The sequence below is a fragment of the Vitis vinifera genome, chromosome 1 (assembly GCF_030704535.1).
Source record: "Vitis vinifera cultivar Pinot Noir 40024 chromosome 1, ASM3070453v1".
In the NCBI taxonomy this organism is placed as follows: Eukaryota; Viridiplantae; Streptophyta; class Magnoliopsida; order Vitales; family Vitaceae; genus Vitis; species Vitis vinifera.
Genome location: NC_081805.1, coordinates 10695560 through 10714318, shown reverse-complemented (window position 1 = coordinate 10714318; position 18759 = coordinate 10695560). Strand labels below are relative to the sequence as shown.

The 18759-nt window shown below is 33.0% G+C and overlaps 1 protein-coding gene across 1 annotated transcript; it reads right to left on the bottom strand.

Annotated features, from left to right (window-relative positions):
* Positions 1 to 16469: 16469 nt before the first annotated feature.
* LOC100267378 (glutathione S-transferase U17) lies at positions 16470 to 17550 on the bottom strand. Its single transcript, XM_002274083.4, has 2 exons — positions 17135 to 17550; positions 16470 to 17010 (listed from the first exon to the last, which is right to left on the bottom strand). The coding sequence occupies exons 1-2, from the start codon at positions 17450 to 17452 to the stop codon at positions 16627 to 16629; spliced, it is 702 nt and encodes a 233-aa protein (XP_002274119.1). The 5' UTR covers positions 17453 to 17550; the 3' UTR covers positions 16470 to 16626.
* Between the last annotated feature and the right edge of the window lie 1209 nt (positions 17551 to 18759).

Here is an 18759-nt window from a genome sequence, read left to right as displayed (position 1 = left end):
ATTCCCTAAAAAACACATTTAAATAGGGTATATATAGGAAAAAAAAAACTAGTAGAATTAGAATCAATTTAGGAATTATATTTTACTAAAAATAATTTAGAAACTTAAGAGTTTTAAAAGGATTTGGAAAGATTTCATATTTTAAATTCAAAAAGATTTGAAAAAGATTTCTTTTTAAAATTCTTAATTTTAAATCCTCAATTTAAAATTCATTTTTTTTTATTATTTGTAAAGATTTTTCTTTTTAAATTCTCAATTAAAATTTCTTCCCAAATTAAAATTCTTAATTTAAAATTTCTTTCCAAATTATTTTTATTATTTGGAAAGATTTTTCCTTTTAAATTCTCAATTTAAAATTCTTTTCAAATTAATTAAGACATTTTAGTTACTATATTAGAATTATCCTATTTCTTTTTTATGAGTAAAGGTAAATTAGTATTTATTTCCTTTTATTAGGTCTATTTAAACTCTAATGATGTTGTATCTTTTTTCAAGAGTGTTCATAATAAGAAATCCTTGATATATATATATATTGTCTCTTGAATCTTTTTGTATTTCACACATCTCAACTAATTAAATTGTATCATCACAGGTAACTTAGCAACACCCAAACCATTAATTTATATTAAATCCTCGAAACATAACCCACAAAGAATAAAAAACAAATGTACATATTTTATACTATGAAGGCTTGCAAATATGGACATTTTCACAATAAGAAAGCATAAAGTTATGCAAATGACTCATAAGGATCCAATAATTTCATAAATAGTGTAGAAAACCTAAGTAGGTTCTCCCTAAAAATAGGATATTTGAGTTGTTTTCATGTCAAAATCATGGATATATTTCATTATCATCAAAGTATAACAAGCTCACAATCAAACCTAGAACATCAATATTATGGAAAAAGAAAACATTTTTTTTGTGGATTATCATAGAAGTATACGAAAAACCATCATTCTAGCCAAACTTAAAAGATCTAAATTATAGATAAAAAATTATTTTTAGATTTTCACAAAATTTTATGAATTGAATGGGACAGTAGGTTAGAGTAAATAACAACTTATTAATCAATAATTTTCTGAAGTAGAATTAGCATTTTAACGTTGTATAGTCATCATCACTGCTAATACACAACAATGAAAGAAATCAAATATATCACTAAAAATTTTAAATACTTATAAGATTTTATCCTAAGAATGTAAAAATATTAATATCATAGTGTGGACCCCGCATTTCGGCTCATGCGTTTCCCACTCGATGGCGAGCTCGATTTTTATTTCGAAAAATTGATTTTTATTTGATTAAGAAAAATGACTCGGAGTCGCCACTTATTTTTGTTTTATTTTTAAAGGGTAAACAAAATAAGAAAGAAAAAACCCTAAGTGTGAATCCTTATTTTGGAAAAGGCGGTTTGTGAAAAACCGGATCAAGTTCGGGGGTCAGGTTACTTATCGGGAAGGTACGGTAAACACCGTAACACCTCTTTAAGTCCCTAAAGTCGGGTCTCTACTAATAAAATGAAGCAATCATGGTAATTGATGATGAAATCAATGAATACTCAGAGTGATCATGCACACGTGAGAATCTAAACATGCATACCGAATATGACCAGAGCGGATGTGGATGCGTACCTGGGCAGTGATCCATGAAGCGCTATCAAAAAGTGAGGTTAGTGCAGAATTAAGGAATAATTCTGAGCATGTCATAGAGCAGGATAAATCCATCATGTATCATAATAAAATTGATCTATCTGTCAATCGATCGATCAGTCACATATGTGGGGCCCCCACCAAAACCCGTTTATTTTGCATGAATTTATATCACAGATTCTATTACTCCAGAATTATGAAAATTACATTCATGCTTATGTAAAGTCGAGAAACATGAGATTATTTGAAAACCGGAATGGAATTAAAACTGTTCAAGTGAAGACTGGATTTTTGAAATTTGTTTGAAAATTGGAGTATTAGGAATTAAATTTAAGAATTGGAATTTTAGAAGTTAAGTTCACAAATTGGATTTATTTAAAAATTGGAATTTATTTAAAGTTGGAATTTTCAAAAATAAATAATTAAGATGAATAAAATAATAACAATAGCGAAAATAATAATGATTAGATAAAGAAATGTGAAAAATGGAATTTTGAGGGATTATTTAAAAATGGAATTCTTTTAAAAATGAATGAATCAACAAATAAATGGATATAATAATAATGAAAGTAATAATGATTAATTAAATAATGTGAAAATTGGAATTCAGAAAAATTGGATTTTTGAAAATTAGATTTTGAGAATTAAAGTTTCGGAAATTAAATTTGGAAATTGGAGTTTTAAAACTTATTTGAAAACAATTTGGAATTTTTGAAAAATTAGTTGAGAATTGAGATTTTGGAAATTAGATTTAAAAACCTAAGTTTTAAAAATTTTATTTGAAAACGTGAAGTGGAAATTAAGAAAGAGATGAGAGCATTTAATAAAAAAAGAAAATGGGTCCATTGTCTGTAGGCTTCAATGTTTTATAATGGGCTGTGTACTACTTTGTTGACTTTTGTTTTTTTATTTATTTATTTATTTGTTTTTGCTTCAGCCTTTGCTAGAGACCTTCACAGTAGAGAAGCCCATTTTCTGGTTTTTTGAAACAGCGCTCAAATTTCTGAGCATGACTGGTTATGGATGGAGAGACCCATTTTCAGGCGACATCCGTGGCCAAGGTGGGTGGAATTAACAGAAGCGAAAAGCATGATTTCGGGCATCAAACTCAAATAAAACAGAGACAAAAATAATTCCAACACCAAAATGAAGAAAACGAAATGAACTATAGCTCAGTTAATGCAACTCACGAATCAGTTAAATATGCTCTCTGATTCGCACCTGGAAAATCCCGAAAATCCCTTTTGCTGAAAATCCTTTTTCAACCCCTCTTTCCCAGCTTCTCTCTCTCTCTCTTCCCGTTCCTCTGTTCTGCTCTCCAGATTTTTTTCTCTTCAAAGAATCCTCCCAACTGCTACCCGTTTTCCTCTCTTTCACCCAGCTCCAGCTGCTCCTGATTTTTTTCTCTCCCAGCTGCTGCCCCAAATTCTCCACCACCCCTTTGCCCCCAAAGTCCTATCTTTTCTTTCTCCCAGCTGCTCTCTGTTTTCCCCTCTCTTCTCTGCCAGCCTCTTTTCAATATCTCTCCTTCACAAGCTCGAAGAAAAGAAAAAAAAGAAACCTCCTCTCAACTGGCCCCCCTTCTCCCAGATCACTTCTTTTCTTCCCTTCCTTTTCTCTCCAGTCGGTTCCTACCTTCTCGGGCAAGCCATCACCTGCTTCCCTGTTTTAGCAGTCAGCAGCATGCCTTCCTTCATCAGCAGCATGGCGTCTCTTGCAGCTGGTCCCACGCATGGAGAGGGGTCCCCCCCACACTTCTCGGGTGCTGCCAGCTCCTCTAATATATATAAAAAAACTAAATACCCCTTGGCTCTTCAAAGGGGGTCTACACATAGCATACTAGAGTACAATTTACTCTTTGTAGTAGGCTTAAATGCACCCAAGTCATACACAATGTAAGTGATATAGGTTTGAATACTCAAATCAATATCAGTGCAAATGACGGATAGAAAAGTGGAAGCTCATGTCTAACTTTGTTACATTATATCTTGTTTTTAAGGACTCAATCCCAACGCTTATAACTTCTTCTAACTATTCGCCAAACCCAAACAAACTTTTTAACGCATGAAAAACATCTATCAACAAGAAATAAAACATGAAATTAAGCATTGTTCAAAATAAACCATATTGGTTTGATGTAAGAAAAACTCCCATCACAAAGGGAGGTAAAACAAACAAAGACACTACAAGTATCAAAACGATTTTGGGAAAAGAATAGAGTCAAACAAAGGTGGGTTGGCCTTCATTGGTTCTTAAGACATATCCTTCTCATTCATGGACAAATTCATGTTGATCTCCAAAACCCTGCCTTTACTCTTGACAAGAAAAGAACTAGTAGTTGAATAAATTGGAGGAACCTCATTTCTTGCATGGATTCATTTCTTGGCCTCAATTGCACTCTAAAAAGCCCTAGCTATCGTATTCAAGCTTTGAGCCACTTCTTCATTTCTAGGATTTGATTGTCGATAAGACTAAGAACCTGGTATTCAATAGAATATTAGTTAATAGATTGTACAAGAAAAATGAAGAAAAAAAAGGGAAATGCCTTTAGAAAAGTCTACCTCCATATTGGACTTGGTTAGACTTTCACCTATGCTCAACAACAAGTCACCCACCAAAAACTAATTGGAAGATCCATCATATTTATTGCCTGAACCAATCTCGGGGTCGAAGGATTTGAAACCCAACTTAAATGTGCTTTAGCCTAGCCCAAAACGTATCCCTCATTTTGATTTTGCTTATCCCTAGCTAAATGATCTTTAATCAACTGCTTGAACACTTTATCGTATAAATATTCTTTTTCTTTAGCCTAACTCTCCTGTAAATGAAGCAAATCAATCTCAGACAACACCTTGGCCTTCCTAGTCTTTTCAAGAAAGTCACTTGACTCTTCCATCTTCTAAGTCGTAGAAGTTAGATGAGATTCCCATTCTTCTAACTAATCTTTTAGTCATAAATTTTCTTGGTGTAAGTAAATTGATATGTTGCATTTTGTTCTAGTTCTACCTTAGCTTGAGAAAGCTCCTTTGAAAGATTGTCCACTTTGGAAGACATGCTCTTGACTTGAGCCTTAAGTCTTACCTAATTAAGGTGAGAAGAAGTAAGACAATGACAAACATCCAAGTTAAACTGTAAAACTTGTTAGAAGGAAACAAAAAAACAATGGGAAGAACACTAGTAAAAAAACATAGTGATATAGTGAACAAAGACAACCACCTTAAACTTGGTAGCATAATCCAATAGATTTATTCATCCCAATCATGTTAGACAAGTCACGTATAAATTTGGTATCTCTCTCGAGAGTTGATCGCCTTGCAACTATTAGAATTGGTAAAATGGTATTTCATATTAATGAGAAAACAGAGTTTTACAACTTAAATAACCCTTTCTGTATCTAACTACTTCTAACAATGTGTAACTAATAGGTAAACAGTGTAACTAATTTCATAACTAGATAATAATAACATGTTATCTCTTCATAGCCCCTATCAAACAAAGAGTGGATAATTGTTAAACTCTTAGTTTGTTTTTTAACAACAAAAATCGAGTATTAGATAAAGCTTTGGTCAGAATGTCCGCAATCTGATCTTGTGATGAGATATGTCTTACATCCAGCTCATTCTTCATAACTTTCTCACTCACAAAATGTAGGTAAGCTCAATGTGTTTTGTGCGAGCATGTAGAATAGGATTTGCTGACATGAGTTTAGTACTCAAATTATCACACCATAGTACTGGAACAGACCTTGAGGAATTTGTAATTCTATCAGTAAGGATTGTATCCAGGTAACTTTTGCTGCCAACGTAGCTAGACTCTTATATTTAGCTTCGGTACTACTCCTTGAGACTATGTTTTGCTTATTTGAATTCCAAGATATCAGATTTGAACCAAGATATACACAGAAGCCTGTAGTTGATCTTTTATCATCCGGGTCTGAAGCCCAGTCCGCATCACAAAACCCTATAATATCTAAGTTCATTGATCTCTTAAGGCGTAAACCATGATCAAATGTTCCCTTTAAGTACATAACAATCCTTTTTACTACCTTCCAGTGAGAGTCCAAAGGCTTTTGCATAAACTGGCAAACCCTGTTGACTGAGTAAGCAAGTTTTGGTTGTGTAATTGTCACATATTGTAGGGCTCCAACTATGCTTCGATAGAGTTGTGGATTGCCTACTGGATTACTTCCAATGCTAGACAATTTTTCTCATCCAAACATAGGTGTGGGCAACTCTTTAGCAACTGCATCTTTGTCTTACACAAAAGATTTGTTACATACTTAGTTTGTGATAAATGTAAACCATCTATAGTATGTTTAACTTGAATTCCTAAGAAATAGTCAACTTCACCAAGGTCTTTTAATGCAAATCTGGTATTGAGTTGTTGTACCAAGGCTTGAATCTCAAAATTTGGAACTTTTAGTCACAAGTATGTCATCAACATAAACTAGAACAAACATGGTACAACTAGTAGAATGTGTAATGAATCAAGAATGATCAGATTTGGAGGACATAAACCCCAAAGAAACTAAAACATCCCTTAGTTTTTCAAACCAGGTTCTTGGAGCTTGCTTTAAACCATATAATGCTTTATGCAACTGACACACCAAGTGTGGAGAATTTGAATCTTCAAAGCCAGTTGGTTGTTCCATATACACTTCATCCTATAAATCTCCATTTAAAAAGGCATTATTCACATCCAACTATCTTACATACCAACCCTTCAATAAAGCAATTGTCAAAACAATTCTTATTGTAGTAGGCTTCACTATAGGACTAAAAGTCTCTATAAAATCAAAACCTGGAAGTTGGAGAAACCCCTTTGCTACCAATCGTGCCTTATGCTTCAGTATACTGCCATCTGGATTTTCTTTTACTTTAAATACCCATTTACAACCAATTGTTTTCTTGTTACTTCTTAACAAGTGTTGAATACTCCTCAGCCATAGCAGCTTTCCAATGATCTTGTAGTAAAGCTTCTTGAATGGAAGCTGGTTCTTTAGAAGCTATAAAGACTTTAGGTTTGAATATTCCAGCCTTAGATCTGGTTCTCATGGAATGAACATTTCTAGATACATTTGATACAGACTTAGCACTGGTTTGATCATAATTAGATTGGTCAGCAACTGTGTTTGTAATAAAAGAAGTGGAAGGTGAGAGTACAGATAGAATTGGGGAATGAATAGGAATAAGAGCAGAATGAAAAGTGGGTGTTGGACTAGGAATAGAGGAAAGACAAGTAGTGGACTTGGTTTTGGCAAAATGAGATGATTTCTCATTGAATTGAACATCTTTGGATATGTAGATGCGACCTTGAGGATCTAAACACTTGAAACCTTTATGTTTGATACTATAGCCCAAGAAAGTACATTCCACAGACCGAAATTGGAACTTAGGATTGTTGTAGGGTCTAAGGTTTGGAAAATAGGAGCAACTAAACACTTTCATCATGGAATAATTTGGTTGTTGTTTGAACAAAACTTGGAGAGGAATTTGACCAGAAAGTACTGAGGAAGACAACCTATTGATAAGAAAAACTAATGTTCTAATAGCTTCATCCCAATATCGTAGAGGTAAAGAGGCATGAGCTAAGAATGTCAAGGTTGTTTCAATGATATGCCTATGTTTGCTGATTACTACTCAAAAAGTGCTATTTTGTAATTTGTAATTAACTCTTTTAAACACTCTTGAGTAGTAATTATTACCTTTTAACTCAATTGACATGTTAAGGACCCTTGCAATCGTTTCTAATTAAATTGTGTTAAGTTTTGGTGTTTTTGATAGCTTTTAGCTACACCAAAGCAATCCAAGAATGAGGGAGAGCTGTATATAGTTCATGGAAAAGCTTTTGGAAGCTCAAATTCATGAAGAACCAAGCTTTGGAGCTCCATAGCCCTTTGCCAAAGTCGTTCAAAGTATGCAAGGAAAGAACAACGGAGAGAGGAAAAATAGAGTGAAGAAAATAGAGGACAGCAGCTGCAGTCTTCTTTTACACTTTTGGAGCACTTCCCGAAGTCCATTTTCTACATTCTATATACCATTTCAAAGCTCAGGAAGTCAAAAATCCAATGCTTCAAACGGTACATGATTCGGAGTTGAAACGAAGGAGTTATAGCCATTGCAAGCAGATCACTCCAAGCTGAAGGAAGATTTTTTGCACGGCTGCGAAATCAGCCTTTTGCTGCGAGAATTTCGCAGCCATTTTGCACAGTGCACAGGTGTTCTCCTGAAGCTTCCCGATAGTTGCGACCGACACTTTTGGATATTTTTCTTCAGATATTTTTGTATAAATTTCCATTCTTCTCCTTGTAATCCACCAACCATAAAATTTCTTAGTTAGGAAGGTTGGAAAAAAGTCTCTATATATATTCCCTTGCATCCACTGTAAAATATATAGATATATAAATATATAGAATATACAGAGCCTTGCTCTGTTTTTTCCTTCTCTTTCATTTTCATTTTCTTGCTAGCTAACCAAACTCTGAGGATTTTTCCTCAGAGAATGAGAGGCTAGGCTTTTCGTCTCTTGGAGTGAGGAAATCCGGGTAAGTTTCCACGTGCATAATTTGGAAGTTTTGTTGTTTTAGTTTTTAATGAAGAGAAAGTGTGACCCGTTAATGGTTTTTATCTTTTTAGTTAACTTAAAACACCTTTAATTCACCTGAGCCAACACTTGGTAAGGCAAGTGATCTCCGTCCATGGAGATTCACTAGTTTATCTCTTGCGAGCCTTTGGGAGGTGGTTTGAAGGTAGGATTTTCTAGAATAGCCAACACTTGGTAAGCTTTTGGACTCCAAGGAGACATCCATTAGTTATCTTTTGTGAGCTTTTGACGGGTAATCCAAGGTTGAAGATCACCTTGAATGGCAAGTGCTAGGCGAGAGGTATGAGCCATTGAAAGGTGCATCAGTGAGAAGGATTTAGTGTTTGAACCCATTAATGGGAAGCATCTGTACAACACCGGTTATAGAATTAACTATATGTTAATTCTCTAATGCGAGGAAAAGAAACAAGTGACCGGAACTCCCTTTTTGTATGAGGAATCTGAGCCTAGTGATTTGAAACTCCAAGAAACATTTTTCTTTGTAAGTAAAATCAGTTACTATTTTTGGTTAGTTTAAAACCAAACCTTTTTCATTCAAACATCTTTATGTTTTCTTTTAAAGCTAACCTTGAAATGAAAAGGTACTAATTCAACTTTGAATTAATATCATTTGTGAAGTGAAAACCCATCCCAGTGAACGATCCTAGAGCCACTATGCTATAGTAGCTTTGTCTTTGCTACCCTAGTACATGGTGTAATAGGTTATAAATTTTGTTGATTACTCCCTCAATCAAGGAGTACCAGCTAGACATGAATCAGCTAAGACACCAATTGGGCACGAATCATTTGCGTTTAGCAAGACCATTTTGTTCATGGGTTCTAGAACAAGCAACTTAGTGAATTCTGCCATTAGACTCAAGATAATTTGTAAAAGCTTGGTACTCACCACCCCAATCAGTTTGGATTTTCTTGATAGAACAACCTAGTTGTAACTCTACGTGAGTTTTGAAGTTAATAAATGTTTGCAGGGCATCAAATTTATTTTTGAGTAGGTAAACCCAAGTGGAAGAAGAAAATGAATCAACAAAGTGAACATAGTATTTATAGCCATTAGAAGACAAAATAGGGGAAGATCCCCACAAGTTTGAATGTATGAGTTCTAGATGTTTAGTGTACTCAGTAGTAGAATCAAGAAAATGAAATTTATGATGCTTTCCTAGACAATAAGCATTACAAAAATCAGGCAAGTCTTTATTGATTATTGGAATATTACAAAGAGACAAGACTTTTTGAATCACTTTAGCATTAGGATGGCCTAACCTATTATGCCAAAGTTGAAAAATAAGATCAGTTGAAGCATTAGAGATTGTTGTTGCAGCTTATACATACATACATTTTGGATTTATAAGAAAGCATGGAACAAGATAAGCTGACGAGGACTAGAGTGATTGGGGCTGGAGTTGAATGCTTGAGCTATCAAAAACATACAGTCCATTTGTTACTTTACCCTGCAGTATGACAGTTCTTGTGACCTGGTCTTTAACAAAACATTGATTAGAATGAAACTCAAAGAACACGTTATTATCATGAGCAAATTTAGAGACACTCAAAAGATTTTTTGAAATGGATGAGACATGAAAAAGCTATTTTAGAACTAGAAATTTAGATGAAAATTGAGAAGGAAAAGTTGACTAACCAATGTGTTGAATTTCAAGACCAGTACCATTTCCCATATGAATTTGGTCATTTCCTACATATGTGTCTTGTATAATGAGATTATTGGGATCCGATGTACAATGGTTAGTTGCACCAGGTTCGGCACACCAAGTATTATCTGTCACAACATTAGGAATAACCACCATAGTAGCCATCTGGGCAGGCAATTGTGGAGTTGTATTCTGCTAAAATTGAATTGGAATGAAGGTTGGATCAAACATGTGGTAGCATTTTCCAACTACATGCCCAATTTTACCACACAACTGGTATTGTGGCTTCCATTGTTGCCTACCACTTCTTCCATTTACTTAATTTTTTCTGCCAGAAGTAGGATTGAAATTTTTAGATTTGTAATTACCTTGTCCAGTAAAATTGTGTTGAAAACCACCTTGTCCTCCATTAAACTTTTTACGGGGCTGTTGATTGTTAGAAATCTTCGCTATATTCATTTGATTTGTTGAATCAAGCTCCTTAGAATGTTTTTCAATCCCGTTTTCTTGTGCTAACAACAATGATTCAATCTCTGCGACTGTATACGAATCATTTCTTGAATTCACCGAAACAACAAATGTATCATACTCGAAAGACAATCCATCAAAGATTGCATCTATATGATCTTTGGTTGTAACAATATATCTGACAGAAGCTAGCTGATCAATTAGGGATTTAATCTTTAACAGATAATCTTTTACCGGTAGATCATCCTTTTTTATGTTCTGGAGCTTAGTCTTGAACTGAGATATCTTAGCTTTGGTTTGTGAGGCAAAGAACACCTCGAGAGTTTTCTAGATCTGATGGGAAGTTTCACACCTAACCATTCGTGTGAGCATCACTTTTGTCATTGAAGAGAGTAGCCATGAAAAGAATAGTTGATCTTGTTGTTCCCAGTCAAGACACTCTGGATTTATCTTCCCTTGAACATGATCTCCAGCCGTAAGAAACTTTTCTGGTTGATTTTCATTTTTCAGAATAAATTTTTGCAGTTTGTGACCTCGTATTACAACTCCAACTTGCTGTTTCCAAAGAAGAAAATTGCTATCATCTAATTTGATTGACAATGAGTGTGCGAATACAACTGGAACAAAGTTCTCCATGGAAGGAGAGTTCTCCAACAAAAAAGAAAATGAATTCTCTCCAGCCATTTAAGGCTCTGATACCATATTAGAATTGATAAAATGGTATTTCATATTAATGAGAAAACAAAGTTTTACAACTTAAATAACCCTCTTTGTATCTAATTACTTCTAACAATGTGTAACTAATAGGTAAACAGTGTAAATAATTTCATAACTAGATAGCAATAACCTGTTATCTCTTCACAACCTCAATAGCAGGTAGTAAGTCTTCACCCATAAAGCAGGTAGTAAGTCTTCACCCATAACATTAACCCCAAACACTAAAGTCTTCCCTTTCTCCAAGCCTATATGGGAAAGTGAAGGAGACTTAACAAAAGATTTCTCTAGGTATGGATATTCATCCGAATTGGGTACCTTGGATGGGCTAATAGCTAATCTAAAAGTCTCATATTTGGTAGAACCCTCCCAAACTTTCCCCTATACTCAATTGGGGAATTAAATGATATTAGATTGCCCTTAATAACTCCTAAAGAAGACCTAGTCACCCTGTTACTAGAGTGAACCCTACAATAAACGCTGTAAGCTGTAGGAGACCTAATTGAGTCACCCGTACTAAAACTAATATTTTGAGACTTCCTCTCTAAGGATGACTACTTAAGGGAAAGTTGTTTGTGTTTTTTTTTTTAAATGCTCTATTGTAGTTGGTGAAGGAGGCAATAATTTTTTTTTTTTTCAAAAGGTGCTTGACCTTCAAACTTGAAAAAAGAAATGTAGCAACTAGGTGATATCAAAATCAATGAGATAAATGTGGCATACAATTAAGAAGGTTTCAATAAGATTTGTTGATCGTGAAAAACACAATCAATCTTGAATAGTTAGAAATTTCTTCTTAACAGGAATTTTCAATCTCAAGACCTCAATGTCCTCTACCACTAAAACAAAAAGAAACAATTAAAAGAAAAGATGAGGAAAAAGAAAAACATCTAATATCAAGAAAAAGAGAAAACTTGATGCCTCATGAATTCTAGAGACCCTAGGAAGCCCTTCATGCTTAGAAGCTCCAAATTCCCATTTTCCAGACACAACAATGGTACCTCGATCAAGGTCTTTGTTGGTCAAAGGTGCCCTAGTGATAAAGAAACTCATACCCAAATGAAGCGACAAATACCATTCATGAGAAATGTGTGATCTCTTCACATTATAGATATACAAAATATCATTTACATAGATACCCAAGCCCTTCATATTAAGCTTTCAATAAAGTTGTTTTTATTCACAATCAAGATAATTTCTTATTTTTAGCTTTAATTGGATACTGAAGTTGAAGTCAACGAAACAACATTTTTTTTACTTTCATATTAAGGTTTTTTTTTTTTTTTTGTTTTTTTTTTGTTTTTAAGTTATAAATTCTTTAAAGAAAATTAACTTAACAAGTATAAAAATTCTTATTGAAATTTATAAAAAAATAAAAGCTTTTGACTTCTCCAAAGTTGAACAAAGCATGGTCTTAGTCAAGGATGAAAAAAATCTCTGTCAAATAACTTTTGTTTTCACAACATCCTGGGTGACCATTAGGGCAAGTTTGCCTTTTAATTATGTACATGCACTAAAATATGTATATTAAAGTTACTCATAAAAACAAAATATTAAAAGAAGATTTAATAAATAAATAAATTTTAATTATTTTCTTTTTAAATTTCATTTAATTGATTACAAAAAATATAAAAACTATCTTGACAATTTTCTTAATAGTTTTTTATATTATTTATATTTAATTAAATAAAAAATATAAATATTTAAAAGAATTATATATATATATATATATATATATATATATATATATATATATATATATATATATATCTCATCTTATTTTATGTCATTGAATATATTTGAATTAAATGAAATATAATTTTAATATTAAATATATTTGAAAATTAGACATATTATAATCAAATGTCACAATATTATTATTGAATAATATTTAATGTAACTTAATACTGAATGTGTACTTATAAAATTCATATTTCTTATTGACTCACATGATATTATTATCAAATATAATAAATTATATCATATATTTATTAACTTTTTTTAACAAAACAACTTCAAAATATCTATTATTATTTTACATATATATATTTTTAGAGTTTTTCCAAAAATTTTATGAGTTTATTCAATTTTCACTCTGATATTCCTGTTATGTCTGTCAAAACCAATATTTTCATTCTTAGTCTTATTATACCAAATTTCGTAAAGGCTTAGTAACACTTAGAATAATACAATAAGACAAATTCGAACAAATGAAAAATAGTATAGTTTTAGATGTTGTTTTATTGAATTTATTTTATCATGGGGATCATAATTTTACTTGGAGTTATCAAAGTTGAGTCTTAGACAAACGGACCTAGTTTTAATAATTGTGATAGTAATAATGAAAATGGTTCATTCTTTAACAAAATTATATGAGTAAAATATGTTATTACTACGAGAATATGCACAATTTACAGGGAATGCTCAATACCAAATTGTTTTCAAATATAATAAAGTTCAAAGAGTTGAAAAGTAATGCTTGTGATGTCTATTTGTCAAGTCATCCACCTAAATTGGATGGTACTGTACATGAAAATTAAAATGGGTATATGGTTCAATTTAAGTCGGTTTTTAATCAATTGGAATATTAAGATGAATTGATTGATCAAACCAACCTGATTACTATTTATTCATTTGGGTTAGCTTGGTTAATTTGGTATTAGGGATGACAATAGGGCGGGTTTGGGATGGGTCACTCCTATCCCATTCCCACCCCCGATTACACAGTTATCTCCTATTCCTTGTACAAACCCATGTTGAGACAAATTGATTGGTTCCCATCCCCCTTAACAAAAGGATTAATAACCCCATCTCCACCCCTTCCCATATGTGCATTAAGCCCTAACCCTAACTAGTAATGAGTGGACATCATACCTAAATTCACTTTTCTTTCACGACAAAATAATGAGATTTTGATAATATACCAAAATTAACATCATAACAATCAATAATCTTAAGCCCATAGTTAGCTTAAATGATTAAAAATTAATGCAAAACACAAAAAAGTAAAAATAAAAATCATCTTAATAATTCACAAGAGAAAAAAATGAACACTGATCAAATAGGAACATGGGTCAACATGAACCATGGATTTGGATCCCTCTCCAAGCTAATCTGTGAACCAAGACTTAATCAAATCTACTACTTCAAAGGCTTTCGCGTTCCTCTTGAGTTGTGCTCTTGAACAAAGACTTCAAGCGATGCTCGAAATGATTGCCTTGCACATATTTAAGGTAAAGAGATTAGGGAAGCTTGAAGATGCCAACATGGGTACGATTGAGTAGTGGATATGAACAATGTGACTTATGACCAGTTTGATGTCGCGATAGAGGAGTTTTGGGTGCTAAGGCTAAAGCAAGAGCAACATGGAATTGATTTTGGAGTCTTTTAGTTGGTGTGAGGGAGGAAGAAGAAGCAAATTGATCTTGGAAATAGGATTTCAGGCAGTGCATTGGAGGAAGAAGAAGAAGAAGTGACCATTGAAATTAAGGCAAATGTGAAGAATGAAGTATATAAATATTGAGAGTTTTTTGGCATTTTAGTAGTAGTTAAAGGATAATTTCATAAATTTGTATTCAAGGCAAAGTAGGGCAAGTTGGGACAAAATCCATACCTGTCCCAAACTCGATTTAGGTTTTTAAAATATCTTCAAACCCGATCTATACCCGATTTTTATATTTTATACCTATTCCCATCGGGGTGAGTTACCCAAGTAGCCCACAAAATTGCCATCCCTATTTGGTATGGGCAAAGTTGGGTCCACACATTTCTATTCAAATTTATCATAAAATTTAAATAATAAACATTATCATACTATGCTTAAGAATTAAAAAAAAAAAAAAAAGGATAATGTGTAGGTTATGGATGAAGAGAAATGAGTTAGCGGCTACTGGTTGTGCTTGTGAAAAAAAAAAAAAAACAAACATGTATAGTGGATTCAATTGGTTTAAAAAAATTGATAACATGTAAAGTGGATTGAAATTAAAATTAATTAAGTAAATTTAAAATTACAAAAAGGAAAAGAAATTAAAAAACAAGAAAAGAGAAAAAAAAAAAAAAGGAGAAAAAGACAAAAAAGCCCCGACTTGATTCGATTGAATTGGGTCCAATTTCTTGGTTTGGATTTGGTGACTTTGCCCAACCTTTAGGGAGAATTCCATGGAGCTGTCCAATGTGCTATACCAAGGTATCAATAGAGGGGTGCTTGAATTAATGATTAAGATTCGAACATTTAGTCGGCAAAAGAAACGACAATAGGAACAGACATACAGAATTCCTCGGTGTCCATTGCTTCTTTGACTCATCCTAGAAACACTACAGAACAAAGTAAGAAAAACATCCATTAAAGCTAGGTTCAAGAGTATGATTTTTGTGGCAGAAAAAGGTTTCTTCAACAAATTATCAAGTGTAAGCAACCAAGGTCCCAAGGAAAATTGAAAGAAAAAGTAGAATTTTAAAATATAGGCTATCTTTGATTCTCGAAAAGCTTGAAGAAGAAAATCAAAGAAATATAGGCTATCAAAATATAGGCTATTTTAAAATACCAGAGAAATAAAATAAAGAGAAAAAAATAAAAGAAATAAAAATCAAAGAAGACAAAAAATAAATTTAAAATTAATAAATTTTTTTATATATTATTTAAAACTCTTTTAACTTATTTTACTCTTTTATATAATGATTAAATAATTTTAAAATATAGAAAATTTTTAATAATTTTAATTATATTTATTATTATTATTTTTAATATTTTTCATAGTAAAACCAAATAAAATTATTTTTCTTAATAATTTTTTATTTCAGGAACCAAACATCGTTTAACAATTTTAAAAAAAATTTCAATTCTATAACATTTTAAAAGAATCCAACTGAAAGTTGTGTTATGAAAAAACGAATTTCAATTGGTGTCATAAAAAATGTCTCCGATTTAGAATAGTTTCAAAACTTTCATATTTTATTAAATGTTTTTTTTTAAAAATAAAAATGATACTTCTGTCCAAACTCCGGTCTTAATCAAAAGGGATGCTGCATTCACACCGGGTGGCATTAAGGATGTAGCGTGCAATCAAAAGAAGAATAGTTACTTAAAGCTGAATTTGAAAAAATAAGTGTACGGGGAAAGGTTGAAATGGGAGGAGTTTTACATAAAGAAGAAAAGTATAACAGACATTAGGGGTTGAGACCACCGAGGCTTTCTTCTGTGTACAAGACTCCAAGCCCAATTCTGGAAAGGGATTAATTTCTCTTTCAAAAACATTTTTCCTTTTTAGTTGAATATATCCAATACATTTTCCTTCTGTGTACACGATATATTCAATATGACAATCCATAGGATAGAGTATGCATTTAAATCCTATCTAAATAGAGAATCATATGAATACATAAGGAAAATAGCAGAGAGTAAAAAGGAAGGATTCAATATTAATATTTTTCTTCTTTTGTTCCAGAAATATTAGCAAGATTTATTTTCAAAATATCAGAATTAGGAACAAGAATGGTCAACAATCCAGTAACGTCTTCCTGATTGATCCGATCGCAGCTTGTCCTAATTAATTATTAGAAGAGGCATTGAGTTTGGCCCTGGCTTCGAGGATCATGTTAGCAAACTCCAATAGCTCATCTTTGTCTGGCATCACATCCTTCACAGTACCATCCTCACAAAACTTGTTTGCCCATGCAGCCAGACCAGGCATCTTGTCTTCAACAAGCAGCTTTACGTCGTTCCTCTTCTCCGCCACATACACCCACCCCAAGAAGCACCCTAGAGCAATATCAACGTATCCAATTCGATCCCCGCTGAAGAAATCCTTACCTTTGCTGCACTTCCCAAACGCCTCCTCCAGTACCACTAACCCTTCACGTACTTGATCCAACGCCGCCTTTTTTGCCTCCGCTCCTTGAGCATTCGCTACCCCATTCAGCCATGGAAACCACTGCATCCATTTGAAAAATATTATGATAATAATAATGAAAAAAAAAATTAGAAAAGAAGAATTCCGAACCATGCCTTACTGAAATACACAGTTGGAGTGACTCAACAAGAAGAAATAGGCAAACCTTGTCGTCAATATAAGCAGCCCAGAAGCGGGCAACAGCGCGGTCGTAAGGGTCTGAGGGGAGGATGGAGGGAGCGGAGGACCAAGCCTCGTCGATGTACTGAACAATGGCGAGGGACTCGCATATGGGTTTGTCATGGTGGATGAGAACTGGGACTTTCTTGTGTACTGGGTTGGATTGGAGGAGGAGCTGGCTCTTGGCTAGCAGGTTCTCTTCGAGACACTCGTAGTCAATGGATTTGATGTTAAGGGCGATGTGGACTCGCAAGGCGAATGGGCTTGGCCACGCACCCAATAGCTTCACGTCGCTCGTAGCCATGGCCGCCGCTGTCTGAGTCTCAAAGCAAACCAGCAGAGTCGTTGGAGAAACTCACAAAAAACACACAAGCTATATAAATCTGGAGTTGGAACTTGGGCCACCATGTGTGAATGCGTGAATATAAATAGGTATGAAAGGGGCTAGGTGTTGGATGCGGCAGTGTCGCCTACAATGAAGGAGATTGATGTAAAACGTCCATATAAAACCATCATGATGGAATCACAGTGGGATGCCACGAGGCCATACCAAATTGGACTTGGCATTCTAAATTACCAATGTGGACAGAGAGACTAATTTGATAGAACACTATGAGCATTATTATAAATAGAAAGTCAAAACTGTCATAATTGAAGAAGGATGTCAAGCAAATGGATCTCTAATTAAAAATAAGGATTTGGTGCATAGAGTAAGGATCCAAGAGATTAATTAATAGCAGGTATTGATTCATCATGTTAAATGCTTGATCTAAGTAGAAGATAAACATAAAAATTCATTCTCAATGGGAAGTTAGTGAGAGAAAATGTAATTATTTATTTAAAAATAGTGTTATATATTATCATAAATAATCGCACAGCAATGTCAACTTGTGTTGAATAAGGCCTTGGTTCGGTCGGTCCAGGACGCCGGACCATAAATGAGGGAAAATATTTTCTTTTGACATGATGTAGGATTAAACCCAAAGAGAGAAAATCTATCCGAGTTCTATATGTGCACCCACTTATCCTTTTACATCCTTTTAATGAAATTTTTTTATAATATTAAAGAGAAAATTATCCATCAACATATCATCCCTAGAGATGTTCCTCTTCATGGATTTTTTATTTAAATAATAACCTTTAAAATAAATACTTTTAAAAATTCAATGCACTTGCATTGTTTCCCAAACAAATAATGCTTACAAAAATTTAGGATATATTTGGAAATGTTTTTTAAAATGGTTATTTAAAAATAGTTTTTGATAACAGTGATCTAATATTTTATAAAATAAAAAGTTTGTTTGGAAACTTCCAATGTTATTTAATTCATTAACTATGTTTTCATGTGTTTTTTGCTTAAAAAAATTAATTTTTATATGTAGTGTTTCATTTTTAATTATTTTTCATATTCGTATTATTAAAAATCTAGTTGAACTTAATTTATCTTGCATTGTTTTCCAAATTCAAAATGCTTACAAAAATTGATGATATGTTTAGGAACATTTTTTAAAATGATTTGCAAAAAACAGTTTTTGAGAATAGTTTAAAAAATAATCTATGATGTTTCATAGAATGAAATTTCATGATGTTTTCCACTTCTTTTCTATGTTT

Coding starts and splice junctions, on each gene's coding strand:
- LOC100267378 (XM_002274083.4), bottom strand. CDS start 17,452: ATGGCTACGAGCGACGTGAAGCTATTGGGTGCGTGGCCAAGCCCATTC. Junction 17,011..17,134: donor CTGCTTATATTGACGACAAG/GTTTGCCTATTT, acceptor AAATGGATGCAG/TGGTTTCCATGGCTGAATGG.